This window comes from Mus caroli, chromosome 4 (genome assembly GCF_900094665.2).
Source record: "Mus caroli chromosome 4, CAROLI_EIJ_v1.1, whole genome shotgun sequence".
Classification (NCBI taxonomy): domain Eukaryota; kingdom Metazoa; phylum Chordata; class Mammalia; order Rodentia; family Muridae; genus Mus; species Mus caroli.
In genome coordinates, this window is record NC_034573.1 from 116,120,158 (window position 1) to 116,140,870 (window position 20,713).

Consider the following 20,713-nt stretch of genomic DNA (forward strand, 5'->3'; position numbering starts at 1 on the left):
GGATTTCTGAGTTCGAGGCCAACCTGGTCTACAGAGTGAGTTCCAGGACAACCAGGGCTATACAGAGAAACCCTGTCTCGATAATCCCAAAAAAAAAAAAAGAAGCCACGTACTAAAATAAGTCAGAACTTTCTTTTTCTTGGTCTGGAGCTTGTGACTAGACTAAATCGGTCTCAAAATCAGAGATTGCCCTGTCTCCTAGTGTGTTTTGATTAAAGGTATGTGTGACTATGCCTGGCTAAAACAGTCTTCTCATCAAGCAGGACCTCCTGGCAAATGGCCCTTCTTCCCCAACTATTCTAAAGACTATTCACCCATAGTAGAGGCCTATGTAAACTGCCTGTAAACCCTTGTGTTTAAAGAAAAGAAAAAGTTGTGCCCTGGGCTAAGAAGGCACCTGGAAAACTTTCAGACAAAAGAGCCCACCAGTTCGTGCTTGCTGTTCTTGGTGGTTGTTTCTTGGAAGGGGGCAGGGGTGGGGGCGGGGGTGGGGGCAGGTTGGTGCTTGCCATGCATGTGCTTTGCCACCCGAAGTACACCGCTTGCCTATACCTGGTACAAGGCAGGCTTGCAGGCCCTCATCTCATCAACAGTGAATCATTTTCTGACTGTGAAAAGAGAGGTGTTTGCACTTAGTCATCACCAGAGATCAAGTGCATTGCTATAAAAACCAAAGCTTCCTCTTACTAACTCTTTGAGACCAAACTGGATGCACTAACCAGATGAACAAACAACATCCTTCCTTCCTTCTAACTCACCAGTGTTTTCCCCAGGAAAATCTGACAAGGCTCAGGAGAGACCCACCAAAGTTATAGTAACGCCAGGCTTCTACTTAAGGATGACAACTTCATGTGACCTCCTCACTATAATGCAGATGTTACTTTGCCAAGACCAGGCACAGCTCTGGGTTTGGGACAAAGAGCTAATACAAACCCTTCCTTGACATCTGTGTCAAACAGCAGTAACTGCTCTGTTACCTGTGAATTTGGAAAATACTAATACATGGTTTCTAGGATTCCAGCAAGGAAACTGTCTCCCATTCCCCTTCACTCCTGCTTGCACAGCTTTACTGGTCAGCGTCTTCAGATTCCTTCCTGTTTCCACAGATCCTTCAATAAGGGTAGAGTCACACACACATACGAGACTGGAACCATTCCTTCTTTCAGCTGAAGATTATCAAACAGCTAAGTCTAGGCAGTTTTGTTTTTTGTTTTCTTTTTTCAAACAAAAGTCATGAAGATGAAAACTTTAGGCATGAAATACCAGGCTAATTAATTTCCCTATCCAGTCTCTGATGAAGCCTCGATGCAAGTTTCCTAGGACGGCCTCCATCTCAGTACATAATCAAAGAGAACCTTGAACTCTGATCCTCTTGAGTGCTGGGGTTACAGGAATGTACCACCAAGCCAGTTTGTGAAGCACTAGGGATTGAACTTAGGGCTTCAACCATGTGAGGCAAGCAGTCTTTTGCACGAGCTACATCCCTAGCCTGATATAGCCTCTTCAACTGCAAACACAAAATTACAGACGTGCACATGGTCCATTACTGGGAAGAATAAAACAAACACAGGGAAGCCTTCTGAGCAAGGTGCACAGATTTTTTTACTCACAGGACTGTTCTCAAAGGTTCTTTTATAGATGACCTACACTTCCCTGCACAGATACTCGGCTCTCAAGAGGTGGACTGTGAACTTAAACAAACCACCCAGTATTTCATTGTTGATGTGGCACCGATGGGTGCCAGGTATCTGGGTGTGTGGAGCCTCCCACGGAAGCTCAGGTACCCAAAAGCTTTCAGAAAAGAAAACTGGATTTCGGACAGCCTCAAGAACATTAGTGTAAAAGGATGCTATGCCCATCTACTTGGAACAATGCTGACATACAATAAAATTGAAGACACAGTGGTCAAGGTGACCTAGCTATCCTGGGGGAGGGGTGGGGGGGAAGAGCCACTTGACCCAGTCTCTCCTTAACAGTTAACAAGATAAAAAATACCTTCTGATTTGCAAGTACCTAAAGCCTTCCCATTTCCCCCTTCTCGCTGGGAGAACAGAATATAGTGAGGGAAGTGAAAGGCACTGAGCCTCAACGGTTTTACATTTAAAAATTCAAGAACGGATAAACATTCTCTTTTCATTTCTCACAGGAAAGAAAAAATTCCTTAGCAAGCAAAGTAGGAGTGTAAAAATATAATGGAAATATTTTACCTTCTTAAGAGAATACATATTTTTTTATATTCTTATATTTAAAGGAATTAATGTGCCAATATAAAGGAGACTGATCTACTAAAAAACTGCAATGATTGTATATACTTGAAATTAATATTCTATAATCATACTTTTTATTGCTTTTCAATTAGTTCAGGTTATTATTTTGTTTTTGGTGTTTTGTTTTGTTTTGTATTTTTGGAGATAAGGTCTCACTCTGTGGCCCTGGCTGGCCTGGAATTTACAGAGGTCAGCCTGCCTCTGCCTCTTAGGTGCTGGACCATCACTTCAGGCCCTCTGAGGTCAGTTTTAATCAGCCGAAAGACTTTTTATCATTCTGGCTTTGCTCTTCCCAGATCCCTACACTCTTTTTCTTCACTGACACTCAGGGTTGAACCAACTTTAAAACTATTCTAGGAAAGTTCAGGGTAGCAAATCTTCCAAATAATTATGGGTAGGAAAACGTCATTTGGAAATTAATTATCAACAACTTATATGTCCTTTTCCATTTGTCTTCCTCACTATAAAAATGAATCACAATCTTGAGCAATGTGCCTCAAGCTAAAAAAAAAAAAAAAAAGAAAAAAAAAAAAGAAACCAAACAATCTTTTATTTGTCAACTTCCCTCAAACTGCAATCAGGTAAAATAAATCCAGTTTATTAATGCTTGTTTGCTCCCAAATGAAGGAGAAAACCCAAACCTAACGTACAGAGAAGCCCTCCATCCTATCTACATATAGAAATTCACCTAAAGACTGTCTTTAATGCCCATTGTATAAAATACTAAATATTCTAAAGTAGAAAATAGTGCTAATGGTTTATTGGTAAAAATCCAAATTCTATGGAATTAGTAGTTTGGTTGATATATTAACATGCTATCTCAATTTCTGCTAATATCACAACGAAAGCGAAAAGCTAGATTATAGCTATAAAAATAAAATACCTTAAACCCAACATTTGGGCAAAATGCAAAAGTTGCACACAAATTGCCAATACATATAAACATCACTATAGAAAAATTAAAAAATAATCTTAAAAATAAACTAATAATTGCTATTAAGACATTATAAAAATGATGTGCGAAAATGTGCGAACAGCCAGAGCTCAGCCCAGACAATCAGTGTAATGTTACTGACATTCTTACATAATGCTGCAGACAAGGTTACTGGGGGTGGGGGGTGGGGGCGGGGGGTGGTGGCTTCTGTGTGTTTTTAGTATGGTTATCTTCTAGAGGAATGGTCACTAAATTCACAGGCAGGAATTGGTTAAGTTGGTCATTTAGCTGTTTACTGCTTCTTGCTGTAAGAAAAAGCTGCGAGCTTCCTAACAGATGACCGAGTTCTTAGTGGGCTTGAATGGTTTCACTTTGCTTATTCCTACAGCCCAAACTGCATTTTTTCTTCCCCTAGTGCTAGGGATGAAATCAGGGCTTTGCATATGCTAAGCAAGCACGCCTACTCTTCCAAGGAGTACACCCTCAGACTGTTAAATAATTGACCGTGCCCTCTTCCTGACATTTTCCACAGTCCTTCCACCCTAAAAACCAGGAACCACTTAAAACAGTCATTATTGTCTAAAACCCAAAATCTCCCTAAAGCCTGAGCTGTCCTGTTGCTTTCTCGGTTAAACTGGTGTCAGTGATGTAGCTCTTCCTATGTAAGCACTGTCCTTAAGGAGGAGTCATCAGGAAAGGTTAGGTCGGGAGGTAACCTGTGCTGAACCTGAAGAAGCTCCTCACTGTACACAGCTCCTGCCACGGCTCCTTTGCCGTGGGGCACTTACTACAGCATCTGTTATCTTATATATGTCATAGACACTTCAAACATAGCTGAGAATTAAAAATTATATGTTCAAATTTACAAAATTAACTCGGTGAGCATCAACTTAGACACGTTATTACAGAGCTCCCTTGGTTCTCTAGACCGGATTCAGGACAACAAATAACACTATTTATAGGAAACTGACATCTTCTTAGTATTCTCAATTATCCTAAAAAAAGTTTAGCTTTATATTATTTGAAAAACAAAAATCTACAGCACCATCTTCAAAAAAGGCACTTTCTGAGAACCACCTTGCTTTTTAAAAAAAAAAATGACTCAGTGTCTACCCTGAAAAACCTCTTTACTCAGACCCTAAAACAATAGCAGGCTCTGGTGACCTTAGGCACTGATTTAAAAAAGGAAGGGGACCCACTAGCTGGCTGGCGATTTGAGAAGATCCTAATTTTGTCATCTGTTTGCTCTCTCGAGCTTTATCATGGTCTTCTACTGGGAACCCAACCCTTCACCCTGGGGTTCGCCATCCCCATTAAAGCTGAAGTCATTAACTCTCATGCTTTAAGAACAAAAGATTCTTAAGAAAATTCTGGGGCACTCCTTTTGATGGGTGAAGTACACTTCATCTGGCCATGGACTGTATCAACAGAAGCCTTGTTCATCTTAGAGTTGCTGACTTACAGGGAAAATTAGAAACATAAAATGTAATGTTAAGCCGGGCGTGGTGGCGTACGCCTTTAATCCCAGCACTCGGGAGGCAGAGGCAGGCGGATTTCTGAGTTCGAGGCCAGCCTGGTCCACAAAGTGAGTTCCAGGACAGCCATATAGAGAAACCCTGTCTCGAAAAAAAAAAAAAAACAAAAACAAAAACAAAATAAAATGTAATGTTATAATCTTTTTTCTTTTGTGATATATTTTATTGCTATATAATCACCTTCCTTCCCTGGGACTCAGCCTGGGTTTAATTAATCACAGCATATTTATCATTGCCAATATGTTTTAGAGGCAATTCTTTCTGATTTCTTTTGTCTTGTGTTTTTCTTTTTGGGGGCAGGGGGTTTGGCAAAGTTGGGGGACACAGTATCACTATGTATCCTAGACTGGCCTCAAACTGCCCAGGTTGGTCTTGAACTCCAGATCTTCTGGTTAGGATCATAGGCATGCACTAAGCCCAGCTGCCTTTCTGATTTCTATAGACTTAAAAATTGCAACATTTAAAAGTACGCGTGTGTGTGTGTGTGTGTGCACGCGCGGGCATGCCACGCTGGTGCACACATGAATGCTGGTATGCTTGAGCCCAATGGGTGGTGCCATGGCATGTGTATAAAGGTCAGAGGGCAAGTTATGGGAGCTGGTTCTGTCTTTCCACTGTTTGGGTTCCAAGGATTGAGCTCAGGTTTTCAGGCTTGCTGGTGCGTGCCTTTACCTGCTTAGCCATCCCCTTGTCCTCTGTATTGACCTTTACATAATTATTCCTGGCTTAGTTTTTGACTCATAGAATCACAGAAATATTCTGTGTTAAGTGGAAAGGAAAATGAAGACACTCAAGTCAGGATTATAACAAGACTCAGGAAGACCTCACTCAAGTTAAACTTCTCCAACTATTTTTATTAAAGCTTTGAAAATATCTATGAATTCTCAAAAAGGATGAAAGGGGCCAACACTTCACGAATGTTGGACAAGTGAACTGTCTTTCTTTGAGGAACTCACACAACTTCTAAGAGACAAGTGAACTACACGGAACTGCAGCAGGAGAGTACCTGCAGGGCTGAGGTAAACAAAGTCTTTGCTGTGTTTTGAGACATGGTCACATGTTGCTGAGGCTGGCTTTGAATTACTGATGCTCCTGAGGGCTGGGCTTATAGGTATACCTTAACTTGGCTTAACTGAACATATAACTTAGTTTAATGACACCCAGTCAAAATTATGCAGAGATGTCAGTTAAACTTCTTGGCAAAACATTACTCTAAACATTTGAATCAGACAGGGAACAAACTATTCTACCAGTGTCCAAAGTGAATTTCCTAAGAATTAAGCATCTGAAAGCCCCACCATGTGTTTTGGATAGATAGCTCTCTGGGCTTCACTTCTATGGCTGTTCTCCAAGCGCTCACACTGCCTGTGACTGAGATCTTGAAGCCATTTCTACTCAGCAGCAGCTGGTTTTAATTCCCCAAGACACACTTGCCACCCTACAATCTACAAGACACTATGAAAGTCATTATTAGGCTACTGGCACCATAGAGAGCCTGGCTTAGAAAACTTGTTGGGTCTTTTGAAGGTGAGGAGTCTCTCTGCTAGAAGGTAGAGATGAATCTTTATCAAATGCCTTCCAAAGCACATAGAACATTCCTACTGGAGTCCCTTCCAGATTCTCTTTAGGAACAAAAATAAACTAATAGGTCATAAGCAGAGGAACTTCCAGACTATTTTTTTCCTGGAAAATTGTTAGAAGATAATTATCTATTAATAAAATAAAAGGCCATCCGTATGTATATGGAAATGTGCCAAAGCCCAGGACTGAGAAGACTGAAGTACCCTCATGTGGACTGTCAATGTAAAAACCCTACGTTTCTAAAGCAAAGGTATTCTGTAACTAAACTGAAGCCAGCACAGTTTCAAGTACCTGCTGTTCGTTACCTTCATGTTCTATGTCCTTAAACTTATCTAAGAAACCAAAAGTGTCTGACACCTGCCTGGCATGTTGCTTGTCTCCTTACTGTTTAGTGCAATAAATGTCAGGCTCTACCTCAATAAATATAGCAGCTACAGAATTATTAATATATGGTATCAATGCCAGTGCTTAGATACTGTAATATAGACATGTAACATGCACACTCTATAGACACATTTGCCATCAAGAATATACATTAAACTCTCAACTCTTCTAAACAAGAGAGTCGATTCTATAAGTTGTTCAGATTGACATTTTAGTCAGTTTTATAAGTCATACCATAAAAAAACAAAACAAAACCACAAGCTGACATTCATCAACGAGGAGCAAGAGTACGGTAGAAGAGAAATGTTACTATGGCTTCATGATGTTTAAACTGAAAGGAACTTAAGAAAAAGATTAGGAATTCTAACCAGAAATGGAAAAATAGTATAAATTTCAAGAAGTATTTTCTATAGGCCTTCTTATCTTAAAATTCTAAGCATAAAGTTTGTTGGCATTAAGTTTGGTATAACAATTTATTAGTAGGCAAAACAGAAATACACTATACATATTCTAAGTTAATTATCTTAAACTAGCAAGACTGAATAATATAAATGCATTCTAAAAAAGAAGCCATTTAAAAGATAAAACCTTATATTTTAGAAAAAAAATTCTTCCCCTTAAAAAATCCTTTTAAATAAGAATTAAAAGTAAGGGCTTCACTCTGGCATGTGTGAGACCAAAGGTCAGGAAAGGGGCAGGGCCCATGCGACTCCCTAATGCTCCTCATGTGAATGTGCAGGGGCTGGAAAACATGTTTACTTCTACTGAGCAAACACAACCCAGACAAAGACTTTGACCACGGAGCCTGCACCACTCTATTCTCTTGGCCATGCTCCCCGACAGCCAGGCATCATGGAAGGAGCCCCGTGGTTCCACCTACCAGAGAGGTTAAGAAGACTGCTGGAGGCCAGGGGCTGGAGGCCAGCATGGGCAATAGAGAGAGACGTTGTCTCCAGAACAAGCAAGCAAACCAACCCACCCCAAATATGTTGTAAGGAGTTTTCTTTTGCCAGGGTTGAGATGGGAATATTTTGGAAGGAGAAAAATGTATAAACCACATGATATCCTTTGTAAACAGTAAACAGCTTTAAAACAGTATTGAGGATCGCATTTTAGATACTTCAAAGCAATAAACATATAAAATACAGTACTTTCTTTAGTGTTCTGGCAAAGGGACAGAAGAATTCATGCCTGTAGGACATGGCTCAGATTTTATATTGAAATGTAGTAAATTGGCAACAATGTGGACTAAAGAGAGCAAATGAAGACATAACTGCATTCCTGTTCATGGCGGGGTTGCGTGGGGTGGGGTGGGGCTCTGAAAGGCAGTGCATTCCACAAACATCTGTAGTGTCTGTCCTCAGCGCCAGGGTGGGGACAACAGAGAAAACTCACATGCAATGTTCATGACTTCAAAGTGCAAAGTCCCCTGACCCTGCCATTACTGAGGAGCTCAGCTTTGACAGCTCCAACGTCACTAAGGTTATTCACTAAAGAAGTGGAGAAAACTACGTTTCTTAAAGTTTTCACTGTATTTCGGAAATTTTACTAATTTTAAATGACCAAAGTCCTAATTTCCTTCATCATTGCCATCTTACTTTTAAAGAGAAAGTTATACTGGTAAAAGATAGAAAAAAATCATCCTGTATCTTCTCAGTTCCTGTTAGTCAGAGCAGCACAATTCTTCAATAAGTAAGAAAAAATTTAAGCCGGGCGGGGTGGCGCACGCCTTTAATCCCAGCACTTGGGAGGAGGAGGCAGGCGGATTTCTGAGTTCGAGGCCAGCCTGGTCTACAGAGTGAGTTCCAGGACAGCCAGGACTACACAGAGAAACCCTGTCTTGAAAAACCAAAAAAAAAGAAAAAATATTTAAATCTTAAGCTGTTCACTGTCATTTTTAAAAACTTAAGTTCAACTATGCTTTAATAGGTTTTACTCCTTTGGCTAAAATTTTTTTAAGGAATTGCTTTAAAACTGAAAATTATGAAGCTCTTCTTCTGAAATTAAGGCTGTATTACTTTGTTCCCTTTAAACTACAGATGTCTGTTCTTCCTGTTATCCACGATGAGGACAACAGACACGACTTTCCTGTAAAATTGCTTATTGCACTAAAAGAGAGCAAAAACTGTCTTCATTCTTAAACATGATTCTAGTTCTAGAAAAGATATAGCCAATATAGTTTATAATTATTAAAGCACTATTCTAATGAACATAAAGGCAAAGGGAGCTATACTTCAACATGTGTGTGTGTGTATATATTTATATGTGAGAAAATCACATTAAGGTATAAGGACAGTGAGTAAACTAGCAAAAAACCAAACCAAACCAACCCCAATTCCTTCCTTTTTCCATCCTATAGAGTTTTGGAGGAATTTCCAGGTATAACTCATACAAACAGAGGCTTCAGAATATTTGCACTGATCTGAAAGATGTCCGACAAGGTTTCGTATTTATAGCAGCTTTAACAAACTTACTACAGAAAAGAATCCCCAGGTTGCCACTGTTTCTAAACACAGTGCACATGTGATAAATCCAGAGAAGGGAGCAGATGCTCACAAACATAGCGTCAAGAGCTGAGGACTCCTGTGTGAGAGAAAGGAGCTAGGAATAGGGACATAAAGTAAAGCCAGAAGTCTAATTTGTCAAACTTTCCTTCAAGGGAACCAGATGTATGAACACAGGAATGTCACTTGTAGCTATAGGGACCAAAGTATAGATGCTGAAGGCAAGGGAGACAGTAAAGGAAATGAGTGCGGCCTAAGGAGGGATATAAGGAAAGAGAGTTCTCCAGGGAAATGAACTATAAGATATACACACAGACACATATACATCAGTAACCTAGATCTAGATACATATGCACATGAAGTAATGTGAGGGTATTGAAAATACAGACTCCTTTACAAGAATAGATGCACATTACTTTTTCTGCACATATAACTGAACAATCATTATTTGTGTAATTGTGTGTTTTTAAGCCACCATTCACTTTTTCTTTACTTTTTTGCAGAGATAGTTGTGCTGCTAAGCAACTTGAGGTAAAGGCATTAAAAGGGTTAGACTGTAAGAAGTAAGAATAAACAACGGTGATGTATCTTCTACAGGAGACGGCAAAAAAGCAGCGGGCTGGCTCCCTAGTGTACAATGGTGCTGCATTCTTTGACGGTGTAAACGATTTTCCTTGGATCAACTTAAGGACCAGACCTCTACATAGTACTGGCTTCTGTATGGCTGGAGGCCTCCCCAGCAAATTGACTCCATTGGAAACATACATTGTATGTTGATTCACTTTTCATCTCTTTGTCTCGGAGAATAAACTTGGACTTGTTAAGCGAAGTACATTGTGCGTAAGGTATCTTGGTGAATCTGTACAGCCTTGGCAAGAGCTTGTGGATCTCGCCCATTGCTCTGTCCTGAAACATGGCTTCCTTCAGCACTGTAAGAGATGGGTTAATGAACACAAACATTCTGCTCCAATATAATAACTCTGAAGAATATTACATATTGTAGGAAATTCCAAAAATACTAGAAAATAGAGACTCATGTAGTAAATTTTGTGTCTATCATTTAGCTTCAATATGGCCAATTCTATTTTGGCTCTTTCATTTTCTCAGGATTAATTAGAAACAAATCTCAGACACCATATCATTTTGTCATATATGTATATGTGTGTATATATATATATATACACACATATACATATATACACACACACACACACATACATATATACATATATATATACATACATATATGTGTGTATAAAATCAATCTTGCTAGGATAGTTTGGAGAAGCAACTAAGTCACTAGATCATTCTTTTTTTTTTTTTTAAAGATTTGATTTTTATGTGTATGAGTATTTTGCCTGCATGCATATAATAAGCACCATGTGCATGCTTGGTGCCATGGATTCCCTGGGACTGGAGTAACAAGACAGTTGTGAGCCACCGTGTGGATGCTGTGTATCAGACCCAGGTCATCTAGAGGAGCAGCCAGAGCTCTCAACCATGGAGCCATTCATTTCCCCAGCCTCAGAACTTCAGATCACTAGTAAGCCCACATAGTATTTTTAGTAGAAAACTGTAGTTTGGGCCATCAATTGTCATCGCTTTTGACACAGTATACTGGCTGTTTGATAGCCTGTGAAACTTTTTCTTTTTAAATTAAATTATTTTATTTATTTACATTCCAAATGTTGTTGCCCTTTCTGGTCTCCCAAACAGAGGTATATATGAACATAAAAAACAGTCCAAAGAAATCACACTCTGTTTGGATTTGGTTTAAGAATTCCCACTTTTTATTTATTTATTTTTATTTTTTTGGTTTTTGGAGACAGGGTTTCTCTGTATAGCCCTGCCTGTCCTGGAACTCACTTTGTAGACCAGGCTGGCCTCAAACTCAGAAATCCGCCTGCCTCTGCCTCCCAAGTGCTGGGATTAAAGGCGTGCGCCACCACGCCCGGCCAAGAATCCCCACTTTTTATGGATTTATTTTACCTGTCATGTTCCTTGTCCACAAGATGATATCTGGCTCTGAATGCCACCAGGTGAGCGTAATATGCTGGTGCAGGGATAGAAACAGATCTTGTACAGCGTACGTAAGTGTGACAGAGCTGGTAAGTGAGCAGCTGAAGTTCATCTGCAGTAAAGAAGTTGTCATCCCATAAAACATGATAGTGTGAAGGACGGCTGGTACCCTATGGAGAGGAAATGGTATACTCTGTTGATTATTAAACTTTTTCTTTTTTAGGTTTTTTTCATTGGTGAGCTGGCAAGATGGCTCACTGGCTAAAGGTGTGTGCTGTACAAGCCTGGTGAACTGAGTTTCTTTCCCAAATCCCTCGTAAAGGTGTAGAGAGAGAACAGAATCCAGAAGGCTTCTGGACTGGACAGAAGGCTTCTCTGACTTCCACATTTGTGCGATGCTATGTTAACATTCACATATATAACCCATTTCATTGGTGTATATTCACTGTGCATAGCACTTGGTTCACAACACATTCATGTAAGTACGTACCTTACTTTGAGCATCCTGCCTTCTGTCCTCCCTTCCCTCCCCCCACCTCTCCACTCATCCCCCACAGTCTCACCTCTATTTCCATGTCATCTGTACATTACATATCCTCATAAGTCTAAATGCTTTTTATCTATTGCGATCATTTTATTTTATGCATGTGGGTGTGTTGCCTGCTTGAATGCCTGTGCAGCCTGTGCACGCCTGGTGCCTGTGAAGGCTGAAGAGAGCACTGGATTCCCAAGAGCTTGAGTTACTACAGACGGGTTAGTTACCATGTGGGCGCTGGAAATCCAACCTAGGTCCTCTGGAAGAGCTGCTGTTTTCGAGACAGGGTTTCTCTGTGTAGTCCTGGCTGTCCTGGAACTCACTCTGTAGACCAGGCTGGCCTCGAACTCAGAGATCCACCTGCCTCTGCCTCCTGAGTGCTAGGATTAAAGGCGTGCGCCACCATGCCCAGCTCACTAATTCTGCTGTTTTCATTAAGATATTTCCCTCTTAAAGTAAGGAAAAGGAAGAAATTCACTTACTAAAACTTACATGTGGAAAACACTAGGAACACAGAGAAGAGTATTATTTCTCTTCTTGCTGAGGAAAATTGAGGCTCTGAGTGAAGACCTTCCCTGAGAGCAGGCTCACCTGTATTCCAGCATGGCTACAGAGATAAAAGTCGAATTCATACGGGTGAGTAATGTCGGTATCCACCGTGGTTCCAGCTGGGATGTTGCCGCTTCTTCCAACCTAGATTTTTTTTAATCAAAATTTAAATCAACAAGACAAAGGAAAAAAATCAGAAAGTATATTAAAAATGTTAAAAAACGTACACTAGCCGGGCATGGTGGCGCACGCCTTTAATCCCAGCACTCAGGAGGCAGAGGCAGGCGGATTTCTGAGTTCGAGGCCAGCCTGGTCTACAAAGTGAGCTCCAGGACAGCCAGGGCTATACAGAGAAACCCTGTCTCGAAAAACAAAAATACAAACAAACAAACAAAAAAAAAACGTACACTGACCTCGCATTTCACTACTTTTAGCTTGAAATACTACTTAAGTAGCTATTAAGTACACCCCTTAGTTCCTAGCCTTTTAAAATTTATTCTTGTTATTTTTATCATTATTACTATTTGATTTTCCAAGACAGAGTTTTGTTGTTTAGCCTTGGCTGTCTTAAAACTAGTTCTGTAGACCAGCTAGCCTTGAACTTACAGAGATCTGCCTGTCTCTGCCTCCTGAATGCTAGGATTGAATGTATATGTTATCATGCCCAGATTAATTATGACTCTTCTTAAAAAAAAAATCCCAGCCTAATAAATTAGTAACATACCATATAGAAGCTGTACATATTTAAAGAGGAAACAGAAGACCTGGATCTTCATGATAGTTCCAGTTTCTACATTTATGCTCTAGGGCAGTAGTTCTCAACCTTTAATACAGGCACTGCAACCCTTTAATATAGTTCCTTTTGTTGTGATGAGTCCCAACCAGAAAATTATTTTTGTTGCTATTCATAAATAATTTTGCTAGTTATGAATTATAGTGTAAATATTTTTTGGAGACAGAAATTTGCCAAAGTGATTGCAACCAGATTGAGAGCCGCTGTTCTATCTAGAACAATGTATTTTGCCTCTCTGTTTTCTCAGCTATAAAAAGCTTCCATCTTTTTTTTTCCTTCCCTTTTTGGGAATTGAACCCATGGTCTGAAATGTACATTACATCTAAACACTCCACTAAGCTTCATCACAGCCATTATTAGAATTACATAGAGCATGAGAAGTAAGCATGGACGAGCGGCATTACTAATCACATCTGTTCATTGTCATTCCACTCACGTCAGGTTTTCTAGGTATAAAAATTTACTAGTCATTTAGAATTGAAGGCCTTTAACAACCGGGAGGCTGTGATAAAAATCACTGAACCTATTAGGTGGTCTACCATGATGATTAAAACACTCTGTGGTAGGGTTGGAATAATGGCTCAGAGGTTAAGAGCACTAGCTGCTCTTCCCAAGGACCTGGGTTCAATTCCTAGCACCCATGGTGGCAGTTCACAACTGTCTGTAACTAGATATACAAGCAAGCAAAATACCAATGTACATAAAATAAAATAAATGAATTATAAAAAAAGAACGCTGTGGGGCTGGAGAGATAACTCAGCAGTTAAGAGCACTGACTGCTCTTCCAGAGGTCCTTAGTTTGATTCCCAGCAACCACATGGTGGCTCAGAACCATCTGTAATGAGACCTGATGCCCTCTTCTGGTGTGTCTGAAGACAGCTACAGTATACTTATATATAATATATAAATACATCTTAAAAAAACAAAAAGGCCAGGCGTGGTGGTACACGCCTTTAATCCTAGCACTTGGGAGGCAGAGGCAGTCGAATTTCTGAGTTTGAGGCCAGCCTGGTCTCCAGAGTGAGTTCCAGGACAGCCAGGGCTACACAGAGAAACCCTGTCTTGAAAAACTAAGCAAAACAAACAAACAAACAAACAAACAAAACAAAAAACCCACTGTGTAGTACTTAGCTTGGATTTGAGGACTGCTTTTGTCAGTGCTTTCTCTGTAACCATTTTGAGAAATTACTTAGTTTCTTCATTTTCAAGACAAGGATAATAATAATATACATTATATATACTATGCATTATTATATGTAATAATAGTTGCATAATTTTGGGGGATTAAATCAGTTAAACTAAGAACAGTTAAACATAGACTGAGATGCAGCGCAGTGTACATGAGCATTCATGAGGCCCCAGCATGATTTCCAGCAACACAAAAAAAGAGGAAGAAGGAAGGAGACAGGAAAGGAGGGAGAGGAGGAGAGTCAGGGAGGAGAGAGAGAAAGGGAAGGGAAGAGACAGACACTGGAAGCTTGGTGGCAGGGAGGGAGCTTGGCTTAGAGAAGTACTACACGATGTAAAATTACCCTTTCTGTTCTATCAGCACAGAACAACCGCGTATGATGTCTCTTCTGAACAACAATGTAGGTTATTCCAGGTTGATAGTCTTTTTCTAAACTGATACAGGCCTCTCGAATTGCCAGTAGCTCATAATATAATACCTAGAAAAGATACAGTACAAAGATTGAATATAGCCAGTTGCTTCTTTTACAAATTCCAAAGTAAGAGAATGATTTAACTTCATGATCTTTTTGTTTTCAAGGATCATTTCATTTAAAGTTATGTATATGTGTGTGGGTGTGGGTCTGTGCACATGAGTGCAGGTGCCCTGGATGCCAGAAGACGACATCACATCTCCTGGAGCTGCAGGTGGTAGTGAGGTGGTGGTGGGCACTGATGTGGGTGCTGGGCACAGAACTCAGTTCCTCTGCAAGAGCTGCAAGCACTCTTAACTGCTAGGCCACCTCTCCGGCCCACCTCATGACTTAACATCACATACTGTACAGCTCAATATTCTTCTGCAGTTCATTTAACCACGAGCAGAGCAATGAAGGCTTACATAGCCAGAGGAAGATTTAAAAAGCAAAATCCTCTGATGCATCAGTTTTGATTTGACAAACTTAAAACTTCAGATGTTCACCTTCAGAACTGATATCGCATCATAAGCTCAGTATTTGGTAGACTTATGGTCTAACTATATCCCAGGCAACCAACCTGTCGAAACTGCCCTTCTGAAACACCATCCCGATAAAAGATTATACGAGTAGGTTTGAATCGGGTTGACTTATAAAATTGGATGAGCAGTTCCCGGACCATGGAGGCCAAGTCCTGGATGATTTCCTGTCGGGGTCTCTGAACTCTTACTGTGGCACAGTATCTGCTTGGATGGGCGTCCATACTACCTACAACCTAGTGGGGAAAAATGAGAAAAAATTAATCAAAACTAAACTCTCTTCATTTACATCCATATTTTACTGAAGCCTGTTCATCATTATTTATTTTAAAAATAACAAAAATTAGACAATTCCTAGTAAAGAGCAAAATAAAAGACCAGAATAGTGTCAAAAACAATTAGGTAGTATTTTTTCTATTTTCATGTGTGTGTGGTGCTCATGTTTGCATATCCATATTTTGTATGTATTTGGACACATGTATAATGTTGTCCTTACATGTGAATGTGTGTGCATGGAAAGGCCAGGGGTTGCACAGTTATAGAAAGAGAAAGCAGGCAAATTACAATAGTAATGAGATTTAAGGAATAAAGTTAACAGATTTAATAGGTATATTATACCTATTTGTACCCCCATATCAGAATGATTGACCTTGGCCAAAAACTCTTCAACCCAAAGAGCAAGAATTAAAGTTAGTTACAAGAAGATCGTTAAAGAACTACATTAAAGACTATGACCCTCTAAAAACCAACCAACCAACCAATCAACCAACCAACCAACCAGGGACTGGCTGAAGAAATGGCTCAACAGTTAAGATCACTGGCTGCTCATGCCAAGGACCCTGGTTCAGTTCCAAGCACCCACATGGTGGCTCACAATTGTCTATTAACTCCAGTTTCAAGGACCTCTGGCCTCCATGGGGACTGCACACAAGTGGTGCAGACACACACACACACAGACAAAAACATATTAATATATAGAGGGATATCGTGTATATTGTATGGATGTATTTATCATCTGTCAATTAAAAAAACCTATGGCCTATAGGAAAGGGTAGAATAGAAGATGGGACATCTGGGAGGCAGAAAGAATTCTGGGATAGAGCCAGGCTTGGGAGATTCTTGCCCAGGAAGATGTGATAGACACATGGTAGCTAACCATGGGTAACCAGCCACATGGCAGAATATAGATTAGACAAATGGGTTGGGGGCTGGAGAGATGGCTCAGCTGTTAAGAGCACTGACTGCTCTTCCAGAGGTCCTGAGTTCAATTCCAGCAACCACATGGTGGCTCACAACCATCTGTAATGGGATCTTCTGGTGTGTCTGAAGACAGCTACAGTATACTTACATACATAAAATAAATAAAAAGGAGTAAGTGGATTATTTTATTTTAATGATTTTAGTTAGAGAAGAGCCTAGCTATATAGTCAAGATATTTGTAAATATATATTGAGTCTGAGTCTTATTTCTGGGAGCATGGGACTAGGAGGAGGAACCAAGACAACCTTCTACATACATAAAATAAAAATAAAATCTTAAAAGAGAAAAACCAAATTACCCAATCAATAAGGTGATTGGTGAATAAAGTGAGCAGGCAGTTCTGAAGAGAAGAGACACAGGGGCAGAGAGAGAGAGAGAGAGAGAGAGAGAGATTGATTGATTTAGAGAGACAGACAGAGACAGAGACAGAGACAGGGAGGTACACTCAGCAAGCAAATGCAGCTGCAGCCAGACTAACAGCCTGAGTTTGATCTCTGGGATCCACACGGGAGAATGAGAATCAACTCCTGCAAATTGTCCTCTTCTCTCCACATGCATCCGGTAGTAGCGCTAATGCGTACCTCTCCCCAGCAATAAATGCAATAGAAAAAGAAGAAATACAAATGGCCAACAAACACTTGACAAATGGTTCAACATTCTTAACCTTAAAGGAAATGAAAATAAGTCTTGGAAATCCATCTCCCCCAGGCAGAGTGGCCACTGCCACAAATAAATGACAATAAACGTTGGCTACAGTGTACTGAAAGAGGAGCCTTATCCACTGTTGGTGGGAGTGTGAGCAGCGACAAGTGAAAGCAGTAGACAGGTTTCTCAAAATACTGAAAACGGAGCTACCATATGACTGAGTTATATCACTCTTGGCTACACACCTGAAGAACTTAAAGTCAGCAGACCACAAAGATACCTGGGCTTACATGTTTATGGTTGTACTATTCACAATAGCTAGGAAACTGTACCCGCTTAGACATTCATTGGCAAATAAATGGATAAAGAAAATGTGGTGCAGGGGCCAGTAATCTTGGTTAGTGTGGGTTTCAGGGATGGTCAGGCTTGGTGGAAGGAGAGAACCAACTCTACAAGTTCTCCTGTTACATGCCCTCCCAACAAACAAACAAACAAATGTGATACTTGCACACACAATAGAATTTTATGCAGATGTAAAGAAAAATGAAATTATGATGATCAGAAAAATAGATACAAATGGAAATCATTATGTTAAGTAAAATTAAGCCAGTCTTAGAAAGACAAATACCACGTGCTCTCTATCAAACATGGAACCTAAATTTAAAATTAGATAGATAGATAGATAGATGGATAGACAGATCTATCTATGTATCTAGACAGACAGACTAACTGGGAGAATAGAGACCCAGCTGGAGAAGGGAGGAGACTGCAGAGGGCAATGAAGGAGGAAAGGGACTGAGAACAAGAATACAGGCTCATGTGTGACAATCCCAGGATGAAATTCAGTGCTTGGTATGTTAACCCCCAAAAATTAATAAGAAAATACTAAATTTTGAAATGTGGAAATTGGTGCTGGTCTAGGTTTTCAGTAACATAGGCCTGCCTGGAGGTACTCACAGCAGCAATGGAGGGCTTCTTTCCGTCACCAGCAGGTGGGTGTGTGACATCTGCGCCCAGGAAGATCACTGGTTGCTGGAACACAGAAGGTCTTAAACACATTTTTTTAAAGGGTTAGACAGTTCATTTGTTTCACCTGTTTCACATGATTGCAATATAACTGCACGCCACTGACAGTACAAAGGAAGCCTGGGCAATCACCAGACAGCCTACCAGACCTGAATTGCTGAGTAACTTGTTTTGTTTTGTTTTTATTCCTACATAGCCTTGGGAGTCCTGGGAATCACTACATAGACCAGGCTGCCCTCAAACTCACAGAGATCCTCTGCTTCTGCCTCCCAAATTCTGGGATTAAAGGTGTGTGCCAGCATGCCCATGACTACCTCTTAACTCAGGAATCTCTAGTCCATGAAGTAAAGCTGTTATGTCTCTCTGGCATCTTGTGAGATTTATCAGGTTTTAAACAATGGTACTATGGTTGTAAAAGAAACTAATGTTATTATTCTCTGTAATGGGAAAAATCATAGGTTTCTTCATAGTATCCCAATAATTTTTATGAATTTAAAAAATCTTCTTAGCCGGGCGTGGTGGCGCACGCCTTTAATCCCAGCACTCGGGAGGCAGAGGCAGGCGGATTTCTGAGTTCGAGGCCAGCCTGGTCTACAAAGTGAGTGCCAGGACAGCCAGGGCTACACAGAGAAACCCTGTCTCAAAAAAACCAAAAAATAAATAAATAAATAAATAAAAAATCTTCTTACATTTTTAAGTCTATGGGACTTAAGGACAAAAAGAATCAGCAAGCCTTTGACTTTTAGTTTTAGTCTATTTTACATTTTCAGGCAGAGATTATAGGCGTCCACTATTTCCTAATCCAAAGAATACAATTTGAATATATATTTAATAATCATGAAGTCCTAGCATTTTTTAAATTTCATTTTAAAACTTCATCCTTTAGAATTGAAAGGGCTGGGGCTGAGAGATGCCTCAGCAGTTGTTTGCCCAGAGGACTCAGCACACACATGGTGGCTCACAGCTCTCTAACACCAGTCCTGGGATCCATTATCTTCTGGCTTCCACAGGTGCTGCACACACATGTGCACAGAGATACATATAAAATAAAGGTTAAGATATTTATTAAAATATTGGCTTCTTAGTTCTTGAATGTATTGGTTAAATTCTCTGCCTCATTTATAAATCTCATCTCCTGTTTAACAAGACAGGGTCTCACTGTATAGTCCTGCCTTGGCTTGTAACTCACTATGTATACCAGGCTGTTCTGGAACTCTATATGCAGACCAGGCTAGTCTCAAATGCACAGAGATCTACCTGTCTCTGCCACCCAAGTGCTGGGGGATTAAAGGCATGCATTTAACCATTTTGTCTCCAGCTCCAACAATCTCTTAATCTTGTTAAGATTAGTTCACAGGCAAGAATCACTAAGGTTGTCTGTTAATATCTTTTGTAGTTATTCAAGCTTATGGGGAAAAACAAAGGATGAAAAAGAAAAGCTTACCTTTGATGAGGTACAAGAATATTATTGATTCCTCCAAGTTTAACATTGATCTTTAGGCACAAGTTTGAAAGAGTTTGAGGAGATGTTTTTATTACATTCTTGACTTGCACACACTGTGTGGCCATACCCAAAAGTGTATCTCCTACACGTTTCACTTCCGCTATGGGACAAATGCAAATGATTCAGTCAGAAAAGAGGACACATAAAAAATTAATTCCCCCCTGACAGTAAAGCTATGAAGGATCCCTTGAAACGTATCACCATTTGGTAGGGTACCTGAAATTATACCAATATTAATACAACAATAAATAAATTAATTTTTAATTAAAAAATAAATCATTAAAATGCATGAAAAATTTAAGCACCAATTTAGAATTTATCTATTGGTTATTTTGTACAAGAAAAGTATATTAAAAAAATCTAAACTTTTAGCCAGGCATGGTGGCACACATCTTTAATCCCAGCACTCAGAGGAAGGCTGTCAGGCTTGCATGACGAATGCCTTTACTTGCTGGGCTATGCTGACAAGCTCCCCTAAAATATTTTTAAAGCTGAAGGAAGAAAGAAAAGGCCTTTATCAATTTTAAAGGATTTTAAAGTTGAAGACAATTAAGATGCAGAAGAAGGGGTGGATCCAGGAGGAGCAGAAATTCATTGTATACATGTATTAAGTTATGAAAGAATAAATTAAAATATTAAAAAAGATGCAGAGAGAAACTGTAACTTAAAACTAGTACTATTCAGCCAGGTGTGGGGTGTACACCTTAAATTCCAGCACTTGGAAGGCAAAGGTAGGAAGATCTCTGTGTGTATGAGGTTAGCCTGGTCCCAAAGTGACTAGCCAGAGCTATTACACAAAGAAACCCTGCCTTGAATAATGAAAACCAATCAACCAACCAACCAACCAAAAAAGAACTTGTACTATTCTTGTAGAGAATCTGAGCCTCAAGTGGCTCATAACACCTATAACTCCAGCTCCAGGAAATTGTACACCTCTGGCCTCAATGAACATCTATACTTACATTCAAACACCAACACAGACACACACACACACACAC

At 39.9% G+C, this 20,713-nt stretch overlaps 1 protein-coding gene across 4 annotated transcripts in view; it reads right to left on the bottom strand.

The window, feature by feature from the left end:
- Window positions 1-8,584: 8,584 nt before the first annotated feature.
- The window catches only part of Ago3 (argonaute RISC catalytic component 3), a 77,386-nt gene continuing 65,257 nt past the window's right edge, over window positions 8,585-20,713 (bottom strand). For 2 of the 4 annotated variants that reach the window (XM_029475685.1, XM_029475687.1), the window contains 7 exons: window positions 19,656-19,815; window positions 18,143-18,233; window positions 15,322-15,516; window positions 14,634-14,768; window positions 12,351-12,452; window positions 11,195-11,394; window positions 8,585-10,134 (listed from right to left, as the gene is read on the bottom strand). In XM_029475685.1, the coding sequence (XP_029331545.1) occupies window positions 10,026-10,134; window positions 11,195-11,394; window positions 12,351-12,452; window positions 14,634-14,768; window positions 15,322-15,516; window positions 18,143-18,233; window positions 19,656-19,815 (992 nt within the window). In that variant the 3' untranslated portion in view covers window positions 8,585-10,025. Of the gene's footprint in view, window positions 10,135-11,194; window positions 11,395-12,101; window positions 12,209-12,350; window positions 12,453-14,633; window positions 14,769-15,321; window positions 15,517-18,142; window positions 18,234-19,655; window positions 19,816-20,713 lie in introns of those variants that run through there. The other 2 variants (XM_029475684.1, XM_029475686.1) reach the window with 2 other exon arrangements.